Below are 24,242 nucleotides of genomic sequence, written 5' to 3'. Positions count from 1 at the left end.
AGAGTTTTCACTGTTGTAATATAGGGAAACTCAACATCAGTTTGCACAGAAACAGCATTGAGATAAATGACCAGAATATCTTGTACCACTATTGGATCCTAGATGCCAGTTTGTTGGATCCTGTTCGCAAGCTTGTTGTAAGTGGTGGCCGATTTGGTACTAATGATAGAGTTGAGTAGCAGACACTTCATAGGCAGAAACTCTTAATTTACGAAGGTACTCACCAACAACCAAACATGTGCTTACGCTTCAAACTCTATCTCTACACTGCTGCAACTACTAACTGCTGACTGCAGACTACTAACTACAGAGGTAGCCCGTGCTACTCTGCTATTGGATACTAAGATCATGTGATCTTCCTCAATAACATTCTTCTTAAAGCTATATTACACATCAGATTACCCCATCCCTCCCCCTTTACTCAGAAACACATTTTATATTTACAATTACAATTTACTCAAAATAGCAAGATATTTACACTGATAAGTAATTTTCAAATTCAGTCTTTCAGGGGGTTTCCTTATGTGTGTAGAATGTCTCAGCTCTACAATTTGAGATGGCTTGTCAAGAACCTCCTTGTACGGAGTTGCCTGAACATCAGGTGCTTCTGTTGTTCCTTAAAGAGATGATACAGATCTGCAGGAGCCCACCAATGTGTCTGAATTGGGTTGAGTTCTCTAAATAGGAAACACTGACCTGGTCGTGAACACTGGTGGAATCATTTCTTGTTGCATAGTTTCTCTCTTCCTCAGATGATCCACATGTCTGTGTGTGACTCGGCCTTCCAACTCCACATGGTAAGATAGAGGCCCAGTCACTGCACTTACTTCACCTGGTAACCACTTTGGTCCTTCTCTAAAGTTCTTCACATATACTGTTTCTCCCACAGTAAATTTCCTCTCACGACTACGCCAATCGTGTCTAGTTTTCTGACTTCCCTGACTCCTTTCCAACTTCCCCCCTAAATTCGGCATTATTTAGCTCAATCTCGTCATGAGATGGCTTTTCATCAATAATTCCACAGGTATGACACTTGCTGTTGTGTGAGGGGTGGTTCTATAATGGAAAAGAAAGCATGCTAGCTTGGTTGTTAAGGAATCTCCAGTTAACTTCTTCATGCCAGCCTTGAATGCTTGAACTGCCCTTTTGGCCTGTCTGTTTGAGGAAGGGTGGTACAGTGAAGTTTTCACATGAGTGATACCACTGAGGCTGATAAACCTCTGGAACTCAGCACTCATAAATGCCGTGCCAATGTCAGAAACAACCACTTCTGGTAGTCCATTAATGGCAAAACTTTAACGTAACTTCTCAATTGTAGCAGAAGACGTTGGTGATTTCACCTCATATATGTTCATCCATTTTGAGTGGGCATCAACAATGAGCAGAAACATTGTTCCCATGAAAGGTCCAACATAGTCAATGTATAACCATACCCATGTCCTTCCTGGCTACTCCCTAGGGTGTAATGGAGCTGCTGAAGGTAACTTTTGCAGTTGCTGACATTACACACAATTTCTCACTAAACTCTCTACTTCACCATCCATCCCAGGCCACCATAGGTTGCTACGAGCTATGGTCTTCATTCGGATATGCCCTTTGGGCACTATCACTCGTACTCCCCACAATAAGATGCCATCCTGGCTGGTTATTTCATGCCTTCTGCTAAAGTACGTCTCATTTCATCAGATATAGGCTCTTGTGACCAATCATGAAGTACTTGTTCGTGTACCTGTGATAGGACTGGGTCCCTACTTGTCGAGTCTCTAACCTGTCGAGCGCATGAATCTAAGAAACTTAGCAATAAAACAAGTTCCTGTGGAACTGGGACTTCCTCATCCTTTTCTCGTAAAGGCAAAAGACTAAGTGCATCAGCATTTGCTTTTTGCCTGCCAGGCCTAACTATGAAAGTATACTCATATGCTGCCAGGATTAAAGTCTTACTTGTGTTTCTGCGTCTTCTTTCTATGTGCCGCCTTCTTTCTAGAACTGACTTTAATCTTGGCCTTCTTTTTGGTTTCAATATTGCCCAGACTAATCTCAGATGCAAGGTCGACTTGAGTGAACTCAGTGGTTGAGTCTCCCAGAATCTCATTATCTGTCTGCTTCTTAGAAAATTCTTCGACTTTTGTCTCCAAAATCTCTTTGGCTTCATGTAGCTGATTCTTCAGCCCTTCCATCTCTTTTTTGTAATTGTTTGCTGCCTCCTGGAAAATTGAGCATCGTCATCTTCTCTGCCAACTCATTCTTCAGTTTGGTCAGAGAGGTGCTGAATTCTTTCCATTTTTTTTTGTACTTTTCCAGGCGTATAAACTTTGACCTGAAGGAATTTTATAGTGTGTGAAGGCCTTTCAGAAGGTCTTCTTTTTCCTTTCAGAGGTTGCTCATCTCGTCTCAAACTCTGTCCTTAAGCAGAGTTTCTTCAAGTTCCTTCTGCTGTTCTTCCATGTTTTGGCTCAAGACAGCCTATAGTTCTTCAGGTTGTTGAGTCTTTACACATTCCTTTTCCAAAGCAGAAACACTTCCTGTTTCCTTTTGGAATCTCAGTGGTCCCTCAAGGTTGATTTCCCTTAGCCAGTTTTTCCCTAGGAGGCTTGGTCCTCTGCCTCTCAATACCAGCACTGGTAGCTTTACTGATTGGCTTTCATAATGGACAGTTACTCTATTTATGCCTTTGACTTGGATGACCTCACCTGTGTATGTTTTTAGTTGGGAAGTTGTTTCTTCTAAATTTAATTGATGTTCACCATTACTCAGATACTTGAAGGTATGTTCCCCAATTACTGTAGCAGAAGCTCCTGTGTCCACTTCCATTTGAACACGGTCTACCATTCACTTTCACTGTTACATAGATTAGTTCTGTTCTTCCAACCTTCAAGTTATACAATGAATAAATATCTGAATTTGTTGCTTCAGACTCTTCTACATTGTACATCTCACTGCTTTTTTCTTTTGTTTAAATATCTGTTTGACTCTTCCTTACACTGTCTCATTATATGTCCATTTTTCTGACAATAAAAACATTCAATTTTTTTTTGAAGTGCTAATCATTGAAAGATTGTTTCCACCTGTATTGATATTACTTCTGGCTTTCACTGCTTAGTCATTTTTTCTCATTTTCCTACTTGGGGGGACTGTTTTCAGCCTCCTGGCAGAATCTTGCACGTTTGCCCCTTTTTTGACTGGGGCTACCCGTCCGATGTGAAGGATGGCGCCATTTTGTGTACCTTGTACGGCTTTCTCTTGCTGCACTTTCCATTGCCTGTGCAAACTCTAGCGCCTTGTTAAAATCCAAACTTGTTTTGGATAACAATCGCTTCTGAATCATGTCCTCATTCGCACCGCACACTAACCGATCCCTAAGCATATCGTTTAAGGATGTACCAAACTCACAGTGCTCCGCTAATTGCTTCAAACTTGCCACATAGCTTGCAATTATCTCCCCCTTGAAACTTGAACCTTTACATAGTTACTGAGGGCTTTGGTTGGTCAGGCCCTTCACCAGGTCCACTAATTCATCAAAATTTCTTGAGTCTGGGGCCCTGGTTAACATCAAACCTCGAATCAAGCCATAAATCTTATTCTCACACGTACTTAAGAGGATCGCCTGCTTCTTCTCTTCCTTTGTAATCTCATTTGCTTGGACGCTCAATATAGTGGGAACAATGCCCATTGCTGGATCGAAAGGATCAATTCTTCTGAATTGCGGCATGATGTGAGGGGATTACTTTGACGATTCGAATAGAACTTCTGCTTACACTTTCTGTCCGAGATACATTGCCAATTTTGTTTCCCTTGTTTTCTTCTGTTTAACTTGTTTAATCCTCGTCGCCAGTTTGTTGGATCCTGTTTGCATGCTTGTTGTAAGTGGTGGCCGATTTGGTACTAATGATAGAGTTGAGTTGCAGACACTTCATAGGTATTTATTTACAAAGCTACTCAGCAGCAACTAAACATGTGCTTACACTTCAAACTCTATCTTTACACTACTGCAACTACTAACTACTTGGCTACTGCTAGCTACTCGGCTATTGGATACCAAGATCATGTGATCTTCCTTAATAACATTCTTCTTAAAGGTATATTACACATCACATTACCACAGCCACCCTAGATTATGTGCTCAAGTCTCTGGAGTGAAGCTTGAACCCATGACCTCTGACTAAGGCTACAGTACTACCAAGTTTTTATAACAGAATACAAGAGCCTGCATTTATATAGCACTTTAAGGTAGAAAAAACATCCCAAAGCTCTTCACAAAGCTATCAATTTTAAAAATGGATGTTGAGCCCAAGAAGGATATATTAAGAGGAGGGACCAAAACTTAATCAAAGAGGCGGGTTTTAAGGTGGACCTTACAGCAAGGGTTTGGGGAGGGATGTGGCGAGTGGGAGGGAAGTGAGAGGTAGAGGCAGCAAGCGGGAGGGGTGGTGAGCAGGAGGGAAGTGGTAGCAGGATAGGCAGTGAGCAGCAGAACTCAGGGAGAGAAGTGGTGAGTTGAGATTGGCATTGAGTTGGGAGAGGCGGCGAGGAGATATGTTGAAAGAGAGTAGGTGATTAAGAGTTGGTAAGAGGATTTTTGGGCTAGTTAATACTACTGATCTCGTCATTCTGCTTCAGTTGGTTTTGTAGAATTATTAAAGGAAGATTGATTCCAAAGACATATTAAAAACACAAGGGAGTTTGTGAAAAGTTTTGGATTCATAGACCAGATCTCCAAATAATAATGCAAAGGTTCTCGTGAGGTTATCTCATGGGACATTTTAAACCATGCATACAGTACTTACAAATATTACCTCTCCCCAATTTACTTTTGTATGCATTGTGAGTGACAGTTTACTTTAAAAATGGTAAACTGGTTTATTACTTCACAATTCATAGATTTTTAATCTAGAAAAGCTGTAGGTGGAATAAATGCCACTAAGCTGTTCTAATACAGCTACAACACTGGCACCTGCCCAGCAATGTGGAAAATTGCCAGGTATATTCCTTCCACAGAAAGCAGGACAAATTTAACCTGGCCAATTATCGCCCCATCAGTCTAGTCTTGGTCATCCGCAAAATGACAGGCGGTGTCATGGACAGTGCTATCAAGCAGCACTTATAGAGTAATAACCTGCTCAGTGATGCTCAATTTGGGTTCTGTCAGGGCCACTCAGTTCCTGACTTCATCACAGCCTTGGTCCAAACATGGACAAAAGATGTGAACTCAAGTGGCAAGGTGAGAGTGACTGCCCCTGACATAAAGGCAGCATTTGACTGAGTGTGGCATCAAGGAGCCCTGCCAAAATTGAAGTCAATGGGAATCAAGCGGCAAACTCTCCACTGGTTGAAGTCATACCTAGCACAAAGGAAGATGGTTGTGGCTTTTGGAAGTTAATCATCTCAGCCGCAGGACATCGCTGGAGGAGTTCCTCAGGGTAATGTCCTAGGCTCAACTATCTTCAGCTGCTTGGTCAATGACATTCCCTCCATCATAGGATCAGAAGTGGGAATGTTCACTGAGGATTGCACAATATTCAATAACATTCACAACTCCTAAGATACTATAGGCATGTCCATAGGCAGCAAGATCTGGACAACATTCAGGCTTGGGCTGATAAGTGGCAAGTAACATTCATGCCATACAGGTGCCAGGCAATGATCATCTCCAACAAGAGAGAATCTAACCATCTCCTCTTGATATTCAATTGTGTTACTATCACTGAATCCCCCATTATCAACATTCTGGGGAGTTACCATTGACCAGAAACTGAACTTGATTAACTACATAAATACTGTGGCTACAAGAGCAGGTCAGAGGCTGGGAATTCCGAGGTGGGTATCTCACCTCCTGACTCCCCAACGCCAGTCCACCATTCACAAGGCACTAGTCAGGAATGTGATACTCTCCACTAGCCTGGATGAGTGCAGCTCCAACAATACTCAGGAAGCTGGACACCACCGAGGGCAAAACAGCCCACTTGATTGGTACCCCATCCATCACCTTAAAACATTCACTCCCTCCTCCACCAACGAACAGTGGCAGCAGCATTTACCATATACAAGATACACTGCAGCAAGTCATTAAGCCTCCTTCAACAGCACCTTATAAACCTGCAACCTCTATAACCTTGAGAGACAAGGGCAGCAGATGCATGGGAACATCACCACTTAACAAGTTCCCCTCCAAGCCATGCACCATCCTGACTTGGAACTATCATGCTGTTCCTTCACTGTCGCTGGGTCAAAATCCTGGAACTCCCTTCCCAACAGTACTGTGGGTGTATCTACACCATATGCCCTGCTGCAGTTCAAGAAGGTGGCTCAACACCACCTTCTCAAGGACAATTAGGAATGGACACCCAAAAACTACCTCAACATTAATTTTCCCTCTTAGAATTCCATTTTCTCTTCACCACAACGTTCTCTTTCCCCAGTTCCTAGATGTAGTTTCCCCCCTTCAATATTTATTTATGTCTCTCTGACCTTCACCCCCCAGTTCACAAAAGCCAACCTCTCTCCAAATTCACAGAGACACTTTCCTCTGCCTGATTATGTTTGCTGATTAGAAGAAATTACTGAGCTATATTCCTCACTATTCACAGCAATTTTAAATAAAGAAAACACTCAATAAGCTGAAAAAATAAAAGTTGCCTTTTCCACATTTTCTATCAATTCAAAAGGCAAGCCTCCTTTGCTCTTTCAATTTGAGCTTGTCAAATTGAAACAAAGACCCTTGTCTTGTCATGAGCCATCGCTACTAATTCAGCTTTTCTTTCATCAAAGGACTAAAATACAAGCTACAATATGAAAACTAATTAACGCCTCTCTCATGTACGGCAGTATCGTTGTTATGGTACCGAACTTAAAACCTAGAGGTCATCAGTTCAAATGCCAACCTGGTAAGTTTAAAATTGAATTCAGTAAATCTGGTAATTTGTGTGCTAACATGTTTACCATGTCAATGGCTGGGGGTGGAATTCATTCTTCTTCTTCCATACCTATTGTAACTTAAAAAAAAAATATAGGTTTTTTTGTTTCTACTGCAGCGTACACCCACACATTATGCTGCATCAATATCAAGATAATGAAATTCCTTCTGCACACGGTTGGAAAATATTAGAGAGAACATTAGTTGGAACTGGGAGTGACGTTGGACTGGTTCTGGTACAAACCACAATTCTGCAGAGAACGGGTAGTGAAGTATAACTGTGGCATGGGGTTTTTGGTCGTATTAAAATGTTAAATGGGGAATATCTTTTATGTAGTTCAGAGTATAATTTTCCCACTAGGTATTGTTTCATCAATATTGATTTTAATTTATTTGTTACAATAAAAGTCTTAAAACTTGAAATCTTCATGTGAGATTCCTTTGAGTTTAAATCTTTTGTTTAAAGTTAATGGTTAAAGGGAATTCAAATCTCCTGTTTAAAGTTATCGGTTTCTATGGGGATCATAACATGAAGAATGAGAGAATGCCAGAAATGTAGGAGGAGACACAGAGGTATGATTTGGCCATAGTGGCTACACTATCACCATGATAATTTGGGTGGGGTAAGTGGTGGAAAGTGTAGCCAGATAAGGAAGCTTTGCTAAGGGACAAAGTGGCACTACTAGTCAACGTAATTTCAACGCAGGATGTAAATGTGATCATCCACAATAAAGTCAATGAGGGCATGAGCCTTGCTTGTAACTGAATGGATAATCTGCAGGAAATGCAGATTGGAGCAGTGACTGTTGATCTGCTGATAGAATCCAAGGAGACAGTTGTGGAGGAGTGAGCAGTACAGGAAGGAGGATGGCAAAGTTAGCACCTGAGGCACACTGAACAGTAGGTCAACATGAAAAAAGCATGGGCAGTTCGGGTGCTGCCTGTAAAGATGCAGCGACAGATGCCTGAATGGGCTCTTTGCAGATACCAAGAGAACCACAAATTAGCAGGCATGTGCTTACTAAAGGTGAAATCAAACTTTTGATGGTGGCAGGACAGCACAAGGGCAGAGAAATAGTGATGGGTTTGGGTAGGGATAGCATGGACAAAGTGCCTGAAAGGCGATAGGTGAGAGAATGGCATGGCTGGATGAGAAGAGCAGAGGAGAATCCGAGGGGGGCTGAGAGAAAATAAGGGATATATTGAGTTTCCAGCCACATATCCTAGCCATCATTAAGACTGTCTATTTCCAGCTTCATAACGCTACCTGACTCTTCCCTGCCTCAACTCATCTGCTGCTGAAACATTCAGCTACACCTTTGTTCCTATTCCAACTCACTACTGGATGGCCTTCCATGTTCTCCTCTCCGTAAATTTGATGTAATCCCAATCTCTGCTGTCTATGTCATAACTCGCAGTGTCTCAGTCACCGATCACCCCGTGCTTGCTGTACTACATTGGCTCCAAGTTAAGTAACACCTTGATTTTAAATTTCTAACCTTTATTTTCAAATTTCTCCATGATCTTGCCTCTCCCTATCTCTGTAATCTCCTCCAGGCCCACAATCCTCTAAGATATCTGCACTACTCAAATTCTGAACAAAGCTTCTTATAACAGCTCCACCATTGGTGGCTGCACCTTCACCTGCCAAGGCACTAAACCCTTGAATATCCCGCCTAAACCTCTCCCATTCTTTACCTTGCTTGCCTCCATTCTGAAGCTTTTGGTTATTTGCCCTAAAATCTCCTTATGTGGCTTGGTGTCATATTTTCTTTTATAATGCTCCAGTAAAGTGTCTAGGGAGGTTTTATCATATTAAAGGGCCTATTTAAAAGGGTCATAGTGTTGTTGTTGTAAACCTCTGCCTATCTGACACCTCTCTTTTAACCTTTAATGTAAAACACCCAAAAGCACTTCACAGGAGTGCTTTCAAACAGAATTTAACAAGAGGCTAGAATTGAAGGACCGCAGATATCTCCAGTTGGTTCTAGTGCTGAAGGAGGCTAAAATCAAAGTGTTGCTGGACTGGGAGCCAATGATTGGCAGAAGGCCAGCCAAGAGATCATCAAAATAGTCAAGTTTAGAGGTAACAAAGGCACAGATGAGGGTTTCAGCAGTAGATAGGCTGTTGCAGGGACAGGGAAAGCTAATATTTTGGAAGTGGAAGTAGCAGTCTTGGTGATGGAACGGCATCTGGAGTTAGAATAACTGCTTGGTGTTAAATAGGACAATGTTTAGATGTCATGAGGACAAATTAGATTTGAGTGATTCTGTTGACAGGTGCCAAGGCTCGGATGTGATAAATGAGCACTCGAATGAATTACTGAGTTCCTAGCACCCATGGAACGATACTTGAGTATAAATCAAAATAGGGAAGGTGTGCAGAGAAAAAAATCAGAAAGAAGAAAAATTTATGTGCTATAAGTCAATATCAGGAAATTAAAATATGCTCATTTGACTAAAACAATGTGCAACAGAAGCATTGAAATTACATCTTCACTTTTTCTACTTTACAATATAAAGCGTTACTTACATTTTTGATGAAATGGCCAATTTGTATCCGGATAGTCTGTAAATCAAGGGCAGCTTTTTTCTTAATACTCAGCTCGCGTTCTGTTAAGAATAAAGTTAAGTAATAAAGCAAAACTGTCTTTAGACTTTACTTAAAACCATGCACACCAACAGGTTACATCCTTTATACTTACTGTTATTATTTTCAGTTGCAACTTCAACTCTTGAATCAACAATTACTGATAATTTTTTAACCTCATCAAAATCTTTGTTTAATGCTGAGGATATCACTTTCTCTTCTATCTCCTGGTGAGTAGTTTTCTCCTTCTTTATATCATGTGGATCCTTTTGTAATCGATTTCCTAATTTACTTTCCATCACAACTTTGACATGTGCTTTCTCCGAATCAGGTATTTTATCTGACAGGTTTAAGGTAGGCAATTCCAGTATCTGTCTCTCCGTTACTTCTGAAATAATGTCTTTGGTTCCCTTCTGCTCCTGCACATCTTTGTTCATTTGACCATTCTTACCAAGAGTTTCAGAACTTTGCTCATTGTTTGTAAGACCAGCCTCTAAAGTGTCTCGTGAACTGAAACCATCTGCAAAATAAATAATAAAATGTTTGTTGTCTCCAATTATCCGCAGTGATATGATGAAAATGCTCTTGGATGCTTGCCTTGATTTTGATGGCCTGAAAATTGATGGCAAAAAACTAGCAGAGATTCTGATAGTGATGTGATGAATTAGAGATAAGCATTGTTTTTGGATTAGAAATTTTGAGGCGAACAACAAAGAAAATACGTTGTTGTAATGGATGCAGTGTAACATCAACATAGAAAAAATTGTAGGTCATCTATTATTGTAGGAGGCATGAAAGCATAAAATCTATCTTTAAAAATCTACTGTTAAGTTGATTCAAGATGACTTAATGCTTATGCTAATGAAACATTACTATTTTCTTCCAAAGTCTACCTATCCTCTATACTTTTGATTTTTCTCCCCTTTGGTGTCTCCAAGTTGATGTATCACCTCTGGGTTCAGAGAACAAGCAGGGCACTCTACTTCTAGATTTCTACTAATGCATCAACAACAGCTTAAACTTATAATAGCATCTTTAACGTAATGAAACATCCCAAGGTGCTTCACAGGAACATTATAAAACAAAGTATGACACCAAACTACACCAAACCAAGCATCAGAATTTCCTGGGCAATGCCGTTTCTGATCTTCCCTCTACCCCATGGGGAAACAATTGTCCTTTTGGCAACACTGAGTAGTCATGCAAGTTGAGAATCAGAGCTGTGTCACACCACTGCATATCGCTGCTCCAGTGCACTTTACCATGACAGACAAATACCTTCGATTGAATACGCAGTGTTAGTTAAATCTGAGTAGTATATTACAAGATCTGAGCATTTTGTTTTATTGCCTTCTCTGTTGGAAAGGTGCAAATAAGCTTGTTCAGATAATGGCTGCCTGCTGTGAGTCCATGTGTTAATCTTTTCTCAGTGCAATACATAATAGAAAGATGGTGACGAGGCTGGGTTAGAATTCTGTTTTACATATCACTTGAAAAGTTAAGGACTGAAGATTTGACACATTTTTGGAACTCATAAACTTGATTTCGAGGACGTATGAGCAATTCGAAAGATTGCTCTGTGTGCACATCATGTTCAGGTACACACTGAGTCAGCACGTTATGTAATGGAAATGACACTGAAGGCTATCTGAGGGAGGAATTCAACCCTAACAAAAAGGACTGGTATAATCATGAACAAATGTTACACATTTGGCTGAAAGCAAATAAAATAGATGACAATAAAGTAAATGTTTTCCTCACCATGATGGGGCCAGATGCTTTTGAGGTGGTGCTTAACCAATGTTGCCCATGATACCCCTGTACTATGGAATATGCTGAAATTAATGAGATTCTGGACTTATTGTGCCATGATTAAGAATGAGATTGCAGTGAGAATTGCATTCAGTGAAAGGAATCAGTTGCGAAATGAGACTGTGCTATGGCAGATTACATTCTCGAATTAAGAAACTCTCTTGTCTCTGTGGGTATGGCACAAACATAGAAGTCAACCTTAGAGACATCTTTGTAGGAGGCCTAAAGAACAATAAAATCCAGGCCAAGCTTTTGTGCAAATGCAATAAGCTGATGTGGAAGGAGGCCTGCGATGAGGCCACAGCCATGGAAATGGCAGAAAAAGATAGATGCAAATTACAAATGAGTTCTTTGCTTGAGATAGCAGGGGAGGTTCAAAGGATTTCAGCAAGATTCAGGCCACAGCAGCCAAGTTCATAGTCTCAGAGTCAGAAATTTAGATGCTGTCATTGCCATGGAGCCATCAACCATTTAAGTGCCCCCATTTCCAGTCAAAGTGCTATGCCTGTGGCAAAGTCAGTCATATCCTGATGACATGCAGGAGCAGAGGAAACAGTAATGTTCCAGGCCATGGTAAAGCTCCATGTCACAGCCATGCACCAGGTTAAAGCTGTGTTAGATCTAAAGCTAGTTCAGGAGTCTGGAAATCCTCCAATGTACATATGATATAAATGGAAACATATTGTGCAGGAAGATCAAGAGCTGTATGACATGGAACAAGATGATATAATTCCAGCCCCCACAGTAAAAGCAAGACAAAGTGAAGATGATAAAAGGCATGACACTTAGAGAGTTAAGTGCTGGTCAGAAGGTCATGGTGAAAAACTACTTATGTCATAAGGAGAATTACATGTTTGGAGTTGTTGTAAAGAGACTAAGTGCATTCAGATATCAAGTGAATATTAGAGAGAGACTCTGTCAGTGTCATGTAGATCATTTGCTTGAAAGTGAAAATCTGACCAGGGCAGAGCATGAGAAACCTCCTAAAATCCAAATTCCTCCCACAGCCCAAAGTAAAAATCACAAAGAAACTGAAAGTTTGCCTATAGCACATAATTCACTGGTACAGCAAAATGAACCAGGGTCTTTGATTAAGACAAATCAATTGATGTCACAGTCCCAACCATGAGCGCAGTTAGTAGTAAAAGTCAAAGTTCTGATTTTACATCGTCAGAGATGTTGAGAGAGCAGAGTCAAGCTAATAGAAATGGAAGGAGGAGATACCCAGACAGAAAGAGAAAGAAGCCAGATAGGTTAATTGAAAGTATGTTAGAAGGAAGAAGAAAAAAGTTGTTCTCATCATTATTTCTCGACAAATGATATTTTTGTTGAACACTTACTGGTGTTAAGAAAAAACAATTCTTTACATGTAAATTACTCTTTTGTAGTATCAGTCATATATGTTTTAGTTCCGATTACCGTCAAACAAGTATGCAACCCAACCTGTCAAATTTTCAGGTATTAATGATGTTGGTTTAGTCATATTGTATTTTGGGAACCTATGTACGTGTACCATTTTAATATATATTTTTTTAAATGGGGAAGGGGTGTAGTATATAGCAAGGTCTGAGCATTTTGCTATATTACCCTCACTGGTGGGGAGGTGTAAATGAAGTTGTTCATATAATGGCTGCCTGCTGTGTTAATATTTTCTCAGTGCAATACACAACAGTGAGTTTCCTGAATAATTAAAATACCAAATATTTTCAGATAGGCTTGGACCATAGTAAATTATTAGCTGCCCCCACAGCTCAGTAGGTAAGTGCAATGCCTGGTAATGTTACTGAGCTATAAAGATGAAAGTCCAAGATCCAATTGCTAGTCTGTATGAATGAGCTGGTCTTTAGTGGGCTGGCAGTGAAGACATTTCCTTCAAGTCCCTGCAGCAGGGTTCAGAAAGGTTTCCCAAGTTTCCTGTGCTTGATCATTGGTGCCGTTTCCAGCATAAGCAAAGTGCTTAATGTTGAGTGAGGACATGATTAGACTTAGCTGTGATCACTTCCATGGTCAACTAGCCTGTCTTCACTCACAGTTTAGGCTCACACATCAAGAATGATCAATGATACCCATAGAACCATACTCAGCAAGAGGCACCAGCTTAGGAGGGGAGAGGACTGAAATAAGAAGAAATCACATTAAATACAAAGTCAGTACCTCTGTTAGGGTATGGTGATTGAACTGGTGACACTGGTATGCAACCCAGTTCTTGTTGGCTGTTGATCTATAGGAGTGAATTGGCAAGTGAATTACTCAAAGAAGATGGAAGAATGCCTAATTTGAGAAACGGGGAAAAAAAATCACTGTTGTAGGTATGGGTGGTCTTCTGATACTGTGGTTAGGGCACACCATTGGAGCACTGCAATGGTTGTGTTATACCTAATCTGGAATTGATGCTGACTGTGCACAAAGTGGGAAGGGGTTCAATTTTACAGTGCTAACATTATACAAGTGGAATTCACCAAAATACACATCAAATGTATGTTTAAAAAGTGGCTACTCTTTTTTTCTTTAAAAACACAAACATGCATTACCCCCATTAACTCATTATCCAATACCTTTAATGCTGCTGGAACTAGAGACATTTGAGGTGCATTTCATTTTGATGGCAGTTAGAATATCTTGTAGTTTTTGAAACATCTCTGTATCTTCGCTATGTTGCCTTTCAATCATTCTATAATCAATATTTGCAGCATTCTTGTCACATTTGAAGTCTTTGTTTTGCCAGAAACTCTCTTCAAAAGTGTTTACATTTTGGAGAATGTTATTAAAATCATTATTACAATTCTCATTCTCTAAATGTTCAAGAATTCCTTCCAACCATAACAGCTTGGCTTTTTCAAAGCATCTTTCCAAATATTGCAGATGGGCAATACTCATGTGCTTTCTTAGGAATTTAAGATTACTATCAAAATTTGTACTGTCAAACGATGTATCTTTTACTCTGAGCTTCTCAAACTGATTTTTTGCTTCATCTAAAAGAGGCTCTATTCCCCAGAATGAGAAACTGCCAGTTTGGTGGTCATTGGATTCAATGTCTCTTGCCATTTCTGTTTCTTTATCAGCGATATCTCCTGTTTTATGTTTATTTTCAGTACTTGCAGAAGTAGCTTCATTTACATTTTCAGTGGCAGCTTCTGGATCAGTCTTAAGTGCTGTGCTTAACTGGTTTGTACCTTGCTTTTTATGAGTGGAGGTGGCTATCAGCTTTCCAGAATTACCCTGTGTTTTAACTTTCCACAAGTTTGCGGAAACAGGATCAATGGATGGTTGTGTTTCTTTCTCACTTATTACACTATTGGTCTCCCAGTAGTTATCGTTCATTTTATCTTTTCTTGTTTCTTCAGCAATCTGCTGCGGTTCAATTTTAGTATCGGTGTCTTTGTCCCCACCAAAATACATTTCAGTATGATTCACATTCTCTGAAAGCAGTGAATTTACAAGTTCTACTGGAGATTCAGGTTCCATAGATCTATGCATCTTGTTTCTTTTTTCACTATTTATGGTGGTGTTACTGACATTGGTTACATTTGTTTCTTCTCGTGACAAATCCTCTGTGGTGACTAAAACAGCCGATTGTTTTACTGATTCTAAAGTTACCCCTTTATCTCCTAAGTTTTTTTGTTGATTGAAAGAGTTTTCTCGAGTCAGGGTTTTGCCATCATTTGAAACAGTGAGCTTTTCATATTGTGAACTTGATAAAGGATCTGGTAAAGTTTGTTCTTTGTCTTCCAGATTGTCCTGTAGTAAGGATTCTGTGTTATCTGTTATAGTAAACAGCTTTGATGCTAAATTGGAAGTTCTACATTGTTTCTGTAAAGCACAGTCTTTATCATCCATTTTTTCCTTTAGCAGAAGTTTATATTTAACTGAATCAGTATGTTGCTCAGACTGTAGAGGTGTCAAAACATTTGGCTGGAGATTTTCCTTATTAACATGCAGTTTTTCAGACAAAGCATATTTACTATGATCTGAGATAGAAAGCCAGTTAGGTTCAGAAGTATAAGTTACTTGGTGTTCTTTCAAGTCTTGTCCATTGTGTTTATTTGGTGAAAAGGATTTATCACCATCTGGAGTAGCCCGATTAGATTCAGATTTTAAGGGCAGATATTTTTTGAAAACATTTTCTTCTCCGTGCAAGCATTCCTGTAATTCAGCCTCACCATGATCCAAAGTAAGCTGATTGGATTCAGAGTCTAATACTGGGGCTTGTTGTTGCAAGGTGGTTCTGTCGCTGTATAATTTTTCCTGTGGCAGAGCCCTAGTATGATCTGTAGCAGGCTGCAAAGACTGTATTCTCTGGGTTTCATCACACAGTTGTTCCTGTAATGAAGGATCATAGGTATTTGTAGCTATGATCTGTTTATCGACCAAACCTGATGGATACATTTCCTCTAAAACTAGTTTATCCTTCTTTGATAAAGGATTGTTATGGTCTAAAAATTGCTGCTTTGCTGATGTTAAATGTTGTCCTTGTGTGATGGCTTCTTTGTTCTCCGATTCATCCTGTGAAGAAGAGATGAACTTAGAAAGTTCATCAAATTCAGAATTGAAATGTTGCTGTTCAATATAAGTTTGTGCCTGGGATAAAAGTTTACTGTTATCTGAAATGTCAAACTGTTCAAATTCCATGGTTGATGTAACATGTTGCTGTTGTGAGATGTGTTGCTCATGATGCAATTCTTCCTCTGGCAATTGATTATCTATAATAGTAATTTGTTGCAAGTCTGATTTCATTACTATGTGCTCTTGTGAAAACTTTTCTTGATTTTGTAAGGTAGTCAGTGGCATAGAATCAGTAGCATTTGAAATAAGCTGTTCGGACTCCAATCTGGATACTAAATTCTGTTGTAAAGTTTCTTCAGCTTGTAATTTGTCCCTTGCTGGAAGTTTTACACTGTTTTCTCCTGTAAGAAGTATAGTTTTTGAACGTGGATCTCCAGCAGGTGTCAATTCTGAGTCTGACATTAAACGTTGTTCTTCCTCAGACAACTGTTCTTGTATTAAAGGTTCATCTTTACTGACAACACTATATTCTTCCACTGAGATTAGATCATGGTTGTGCAAAACTTCCTGTTCACGATGCAATTTTTCTTCAATATGTAGGTTTTCATGTGTCACAGAGCTCATGTAACCTGAACTATGTTGCTCAATTTCTGAAGAAAATTTTAAATGTTCTTGCAAATGTTCCTGAGTCATAGGTTTATTATGTCCCATGAGTTTTGAATCTGGCATTAAATTTTGCTTTTGTAAATTTTGGACTTTTAATTTAACATCTTGAAACTTTGATGTTATGCCATCAAAATTGAAACTGTTTTTTAAACCATTTGTAGAAACTAATGACTGTGTGTTTTCACTTTTTATTTCCCTATGTTCCTTTGCAGCCTGCTGCAAACCTTCAGACTGGCAACTAATATCATTCTCCATTGTACATTGACTCAGTTCTGGGTACTGGATTGTTTCTTTGTTTATTAATGAATCAACAATCAATGCATCTCCTTCACTTGGAACCTGATTCATTATATGTGTGAGAGAATTATCTTCAGATTCACTATTCATTGTGTTTTCATTATCTTCAATGGCGTTTTTCTTTGTTTTTTCTAGTGGATCAGAAGCCAGATGATCTTTATTGGTTTGACCAGACATTAGTATATCACTTAAACCAAAATGAAACCATTGTGATTTTGACCCATGATTATCCAGTATATTTTCTTTACCTTCATCAATATTTTCTTTGGGTTCTTCTTGCAAGGTAGCAGCCTGATCTTCATTGCTTTGACCAAAGCCTAATGTTTCAGTTAAACCAAAGTGATACCATGGTGATGGCTTTGATCCATCAATGTCTTTTGTATAATCTTTGTTATTGCTGCCAATGTTTTGTGTTTCTTCTGATGTACTGGAAGTCTGATCTTCACTGTTTTCACTAAATCTAAAAGTGTCACGTATTGTATTAAAGCGAAACCACCATGTTTTTGAATCATCATTATCCATGGCATTCTCTTCCCCAACACTTTCTGTTTCTTTGGATATGCCTGAATTCTCAGCTTTTTTGATTTGGCGAAACCGTAATTTGTCAGTTAAATCAAATGACAACCGATCATTATTCATTAAATTTTGTGTATCTTTGTTGGTGTTTTTCGATGTTTTTTCTGTTAGCCCTAGTTCATCTGAAACTGAAAGGTCAGATATTTTGTTTTCCAAGTTAGATACTATAATTTTACTGGAGTCTGTTGAGTCATCAATAGAATATGACTTTACAATTTCATTCTTATCTTTATTTTTACCATCATCATTGGTGGATAAAACATCTTCTGGTGAATCACTGATGGAGCTGAACAATTTGGACAAACCACCAATCCAGCCTGACTTTTCAGAACCAAGGTTTTCTTTGTCCTCATAATGCTCATCATTATTTAGTTCTTCAATCACTTCAGACATTGCAATGTCCTCACTATAGTCCAATGCAATTTTTCGACTTTTAAAGGAGTTTAGCTGTAAAGGCTGGTCAGTAGGTTCTGCAACCTTTTTATCCAGATTACTTTCCAAACCAAACCACCTGCTAATTCTAGATCCAATCCAACTAGATTCCTCTTGTACAAATTTAAATTCTTCATTACTTTCAGATGTAATTGTTGTGGCTTCACTGATTTCCTGCCCTGCATGCTCACTTTTTGTACCAACATATTCACTGTATGCAGATCCAGGACCTGCGGCTAAGTTGAATTCATTGTTATCTGTATGTTTGGAGACACTTTCTTCACTTAATTGATTCAGGTGATCAGCTGGTGAAAGAAACTCATTTATTTGCGCAATCGCATGAGTTACTAGACTTGGTTGAAATTGTTCTTTACCAGTTGTCATCTCTAACTCAGTATCATCTGCAGTAAGATGTGTTTTTTGATATTGCTCTTTATAAAGATTAATTAAATTGTCCACAGGTTCATCTTTAGCAGAATTACCTTTGTAATCCTGGTTGTAATTGTTAGGGTCGGATTCATGTCGTAATGTGGCTTTTATTTCTTCTGGTTTTGGAAATGAATTTTCTCCATATTCATCACCAACTGAATTTCTTTCTTCACTTTCAGTGGAATAATCACTTCCATCAAGGCAAAGGAAATCACTTTCCTGAAAGAAACATGCACAGTCTTAAGTTTGTACATCTGATTTAGCGTCTTCAGTTTACTTTTTGTTATTCTGCACTTTTTGCATATGGATGATTTTGATTTGGAGGTATGGACTGACAGTGGATTAAGTACATCCGAGATAAAGATAAGAGATAGGAAGTATGTGTTGAAGTTGGAAGTTAAGAAATGCTAATTCAAAGAATTTATTTTGAGAAGGGATATTCTGAATAAATATAGATTAGGTTAAAATAATTAAAATGAAAGCTGAAATAAAATAGGAAAGATCATGAAAACATGTTTATGTATTTATGTTTGCATTGTGAAGTTACTGTTACTATAAAAAGCTAGACCTGATATGGAATAAATTTATTACTATGATCTGTGTTTATTTCAGTGTCCACTGAAAAAAAACATACATTAAATGAGTTTGCTACTTCCCTGTTGTGCTGATTGTTTTAGGGTTAAATGCTCAGAATTAGCATATTCATTTGGTTTAGCATTCCAAAATAGACAATCAAGGTTAATTTTCCAAAAGTAGTAACTCAAATATTTCTGCTCCAGGCGAAACTATATTCTACCAAAATTAAGAGTTAATTGGGTCGATCTTAAAATGACCTATTTGAAAACTTTGTAACAGACTATTACCATGAAACATCGAATATAACAAATATTAAGTTACATTCAAGTACATCAATTTACAGGTTACCTTGGTTGGCAGTTCTATTTCAGTCGATACGAAGACATCTTCAACTAGAACTGCATCTTTCGGAAAATACCCAAATTGTTTTCCCATCTAAAATAAAACAAAGTAATCACAAGTTAACTGAGGAGCATCATAAAGGTTTGCATGTTGGAAAAGCAGCACTTTGTAAACGTATTCTATGAGTGACCAAAAAGATTACACAGTGTAGATAGTCATTCATCTCTTGTTTTATTGTGTGTGGCGTACTGTAGTTTAGGCTGATACTCATCAAACTCAGTTAATGTTCAGAACCTCATTTCTAGTTACTGAAAACATTGCATAAACAAAGAAGTACAATTTTTTAAATATATATCTGACCCACGTAAGAAATACAAATCACAGAACTTGGGAATTATTTAAGCCCACTGAATAGGTAAACAATGGCAACAATTAATTCTATTGAGTTCATGTTGTTTAATAAAAACAACTTGCATTTATATAGTGCCTTTAATGTAGCAAAACATTCTAAGGTGCTTCAGAGGAGCTTTATTAAATAAAAACTGACAACAAGCCAAATGAGATATTAGTACAGGTGATTAAAGGTATTGTCAAAGAGATAAGAATCAAGGAGGATAGAATAGTGGAGAAGTGGCAAGGTTCAGGGAGGGAATTTGAGAGTGCATAGCTTTGCTGGTGAAGGCATGGTCATCGACGGTGGGCTAAAGAAGTGTGTGAAACACAAGTGGCCAGGGTTGGAGGAGTAAAGTGTTTTTGGAGGGTTGGAGAAGGTTGCAGGAAGGCAGGGGAGGGATTTTAACATGAAGATAAGAAAAGGTGATGTTTGAGGGATCATGGGAGAGTGCTTTAAGGAAACGGTTGGTAACGATGACAAGAAGCCTGGAGTCCTCCTTGTATTCCAGACTGATCCTGCAGTTATGAGCAGTTTTAGTAAAACAGAGCCCAATAATGTTTGATGTGGTTCAACCAGATCTGGTGATGAAGAGCTAAACCAGTTGTGGGCTATTTATGTTCAAATCTGAGGCCATTGGCTTTAAGGGAGTGAAGATGAGGGCTGTACCTTGGGGAACAATTGTGATGGGAGAAATTAAGAGTTTTACTGGGACGAGGACATCAAAGGTGGAGATGAGGGTGTGACTTCGAAAATGGTCCTGGGGTGAGGGGGGTGGGGGGTGTGGGTGGTTGTAATCCAAAAAGAAAAGAGGCTGAGCCAAAGAGGCAGTTAGTGGAAGGGGTGACAAAAACCTTTGCCAAAATTATGGGTTTTATGGAGGATCATATAGAAGATGAAGCTCAAGAATTACAGCGTGTTTAGGGAGGGATTCCAGAGAGTAGAGATGGTGTTTTTTTAGGAATGGCCATCAAGGGAGAAAAAGGAATGTACAAGAGGCCAGAGTCAGAGGGATGGGTGGTTTAGACTGCCCATCTCTACCTATGTAACATTGCCCATGCTGGCCCCTCCTCCACTTTTCTGCTCCCAAAACTCACATCCATCAGATTACCTTCAGAATTACTTGTTATAAAACTCTCCTGGTTGGCCTCCCATCTTCCACCCTCTATAAAATCATAAGCTCACAAGAAATAGGAGGAGGAGTAGGCCATTCAGCCCATCAAGCCTGCTCCACCTTCAGGATCATGGGTGATCTGATTGTGGCCTTAGTTCCATTTTCCTGGCTGCCCCTCCATCACCCCCTCCACCCCCCCACCCCACCCACCGCATAACCTTTCTGGCTAACTCAGTCTTGAATGTATTCAATGAGCCTCTAGTGCTCTCTTTGAAGAGAATTTTAACGACCCTCTGAGAGAAGAAATTTCGCCTCGCCTCAGTCTTAATTGGGAGACCCCTTATTTTTAAACTGTGCCCCTTAGTTCTAGATTCCCCCATGAGGGGAAACATTCTCTCAATAGCATCCATCCTATCAAGCCCCCTCAGAATCTTATATGTTTCATTAAGTTCACCTCATTCTTCTAAACTCCAATAGGCCCAAATGAAAATAGGCCCAACCTGCTCAACCTTTCCTCATAAGACAATGCCTTCATTCCAGGAATCAGCCTAGTGAACCTTCTCTGAACTACTTCAAATGGAACAATATCCCTCCTTAAAAAAGACTAAAACTGTACACAGTACTCTAGGTACAGTCTCACCAATGTCCTGTACAGTTGTAGCAAGATTTCCCTACTTTTATATTCCATCCCCCTTGCAATAAAGGCCAGCATTCCATTCACCAGCTAATTACTTGCTGTACCTGCATGCTAACTTTTTATGATTCATGTACATGAGCAGACAGATCCCTCTATCTTGCAGCATTCTGCAGTCTCTCTCCATTTAATTAATATTCCTCTTTTCTATTCTTCCTGCCAAAGTGGACAATCTTCCATTTTCCCACATTATACTCCATATGCTAAATTTTTGCCTACTCACTTAATATATCTATTTCCCTTTGCGATGCTTTATATCCTCCTCACAACTTGCTTTCCTACTCATCTTTGTAACAGCAACAAATCTGGCTACAATACAGTTGATACCTTCATCCAAGTCATCTTTATAGATCATAAATAGCTGAGGCCCCCAGCACTGACCCCTGTGGCACCTCACTAGTTACTGGGTGCCAATCTGAAAATGATTCATTAATCCTGACTCCCTATTTCCTATTGGTTAGCCAATCCTCTATCCATGCTAATATATTACCCCCAAAACCATAAGCTCTTATCTTGTGCAGTTACCTTTCATGTGGCATCCTATTAAATGCTTTTTGGAAATCCAAATACACATCTACTGGTTCCTCTTTATCCACCCTCTTGTTACATCCCCAAAGTGCTTTAATAAATTTTTCAACCACAATTTCCCTTTCTCAAAACCATGTTGACACTGCCTGATTGTATTATGGATTTTCTAAATATCCTATGACTACCTTCTTAATAATTGATCCTAGCATTTCCCCAATGACAAATGTTAGATTAACTGGCCTATAGTTTGCTGCTTTCTGTCTCCCTCCTTTTACATTTTCACTTTTCTAATCTGCTGGGACCTTTCCAGAATGTAGGGAATTTTGGAAGATTAGACCCAATGCGTCCACTATCTCTGCAGCCACTTCTTTTAAAACCCTAAACTTGAGTTCATCCACAATTCTGCTGCTGCTGCCCATTACCGTACCAGCATCAAGTCCCATTCGCTCATTACTCCTATGCTTGTTGACCTACATTGGCTCCTGGATCCACCACTGTCTTATTATTCTTATGTTAAAATCACTATATAACCTCCCTATATCTGTGACCTTCTCCAGTTTTCTACAAACTTTGTTTTGCACCTGCTCTGGCCTCTTGTGCTGCCTCCACTCCCTTCACTCCACCATTGGCAGACATGTCATAGCCATAGAATTCCCCACCTAAAGCTCTATGCTTCTCCATCTCGCCCTCCTTTAAACACACTTCTTTGATCAAATATTTTAGTCACCTATCCTAATATTTTCTTCTTTGGCTCAGTGTCAATTTTGCCTGATTACACTTCTGTGAAGTACTTGGGAGGTTTTACCATGCTAAGTGCACTATATAAATGTTGTTGTTGTAGGTCTCGAGGAGGTTAGATATAGGAAGGGATGAGGCAATTAAGCAATACACTGCATACATATATCAGTGGCAGAATCATGGAAGAAAAATGACTTGAGGATGTGTGAACATAATGAAACAAATGTATAAGATTGTTAACCCACGAAAATGGAACATGAGAATATATTTTGAAACAAAACAATGAATCACAGAATACAATACTTACACTTCCAGCCCATAAATCATCTCTTTTCCCAGCCAACTTAAAATAAACAAATATAGAGTCTCCAGACTTGAAAGTAAGGAATCTACAATCGTAACCTGTGTAGTCCATTGTAGCTTGTACTCTACTCAGGTATCCTGCATAAACACCAAGAGCAGATTGGACCAAAGAGTTAAAAAATACATAATTCCTTCAATAAATCATAAATAGTTTGTTTTTTAGTATTATCTAAAAGGTATATATTGTTTAAATTGTTAATTTTGTACTTCACAAATTATATGTTAAGGAAACTTGTCCTGGTACATGCTCTATAATCTCATAATTAGAAAACCCATCTTAACCCTGGGAATCCTTATAGTAAAATGCATACACAAAGTAGCCAATGTCATGTAACCACACAAAACTAGAAAGGATAGTTGAATCTTAGGAAATACAAAATATTTAGACAAAATATATAGGTGGATGGAACAACAGTCAATTAAATTCATTACAACAACTTGTATTCTTATAGATTACTTAACAATAAAAGATGTCCTAAGGCACTTCACGGAGGAACATGAGTGTAAATAAAGTACTAACACAGGAAGAAAAAATGGGTGACATCACTACTTCATAAATAATGACACAACAGCCAAGGCTAAATTGAAAGAAAGTTTGGGTTGTGGGAAAACTCAAAGATTAACAGGCCCAAGCACTGTACAGCAGCAACCAGCAAGCAGAATAGGATAAAAACAAAAAACTACTGCGGATGCTGGAAATCCAAAACAAAAACAGAATTACCTGGAAAAACTCAGCAGGTCTGGCAGCATCGGTGGAGAAGAAAAGAGTCGATGTTTCGAGTCCACATGACCCTTCAACAGGACTGAGTATAGTTAGGAGAGGGGTGAAATATAAGCTGGTTTAAGGTGGGGGGCGGGGGGAGAGAAGTTGAGGGTGGGGTGGTTGTAGGGACAAGCAAGCAGTGATAGGAGCAGATAATCAAAAGATGTCACAGACAAGAGGATCAAAGAGGTGTTGAAGGTGGTGATATTATCTAAGAAAAGTGATAATTAAGAATGGATGGCAGGACACTCAAGGTACAGCTCTAGTGGGGGTGGAGTGGAAAGACTGACAAGGTATTAGTTGTAGATTTAAAAATAATGGAAATAGGTGGGAAAAGAAAAATCTATATAAATTATTGAAAAAAAAAGGGAGGGGGAAGAAATGGGGTGGGGATGGGGGGAGGGAGTTTAAGATCTAAAGTTGTTGAATTCAATATTCAGCCCGGAAGGCTGTAAAGTGCCTAGTCGGAAGATGAGGTGCTGTTCCTCCAGTTTGCGTTGGGCTTCACTGGAACAATG

At 39.1% G+C, this 24,242-nt stretch overlaps 1 protein-coding gene across 1 annotated transcript in view; it reads right to left on the bottom strand.

The window, feature by feature from the left end:
• The window catches only part of mia2 (MIA SH3 domain ER export factor 2), a 65,357-nt gene extending 47,111 nt beyond the window's left edge, over positions 1–18,246 (bottom strand). Inside the window, exons 1-3 of the mRNA XM_078562744.1 lie at positions 13,868–18,246; positions 9,616–10,020; positions 9,444–9,523 (exon numbers count right to left, since the gene is read on the bottom strand). Of these exons, the coding sequence (XP_078418870.1) occupies positions 9,444–9,523; positions 9,616–10,020; positions 13,868–18,170 (4,788 nt within the window). The 5' untranslated portion in view covers positions 18,171–18,246. The remainder of the gene's footprint in view (positions 1–9,443; positions 9,524–9,615; positions 10,021–13,867) is intronic.
• Positions 18,247–24,242: the final 5,996 nt, after the last annotated feature.

This window comes from Cetorhinus maximus, chromosome 18, assembly GCF_964194155.1.
Source record: "Cetorhinus maximus chromosome 18, sCetMax3.hap1.1, whole genome shotgun sequence".
Taxonomy (NCBI): Eukaryota; Metazoa; Chordata; class Chondrichthyes; order Lamniformes; family Cetorhinidae; genus Cetorhinus; species Cetorhinus maximus.
The sequence above is the reverse complement of the archived record's forward strand: the minus strand, read 5'-3'. Positions and strand labels throughout refer to the sequence as shown.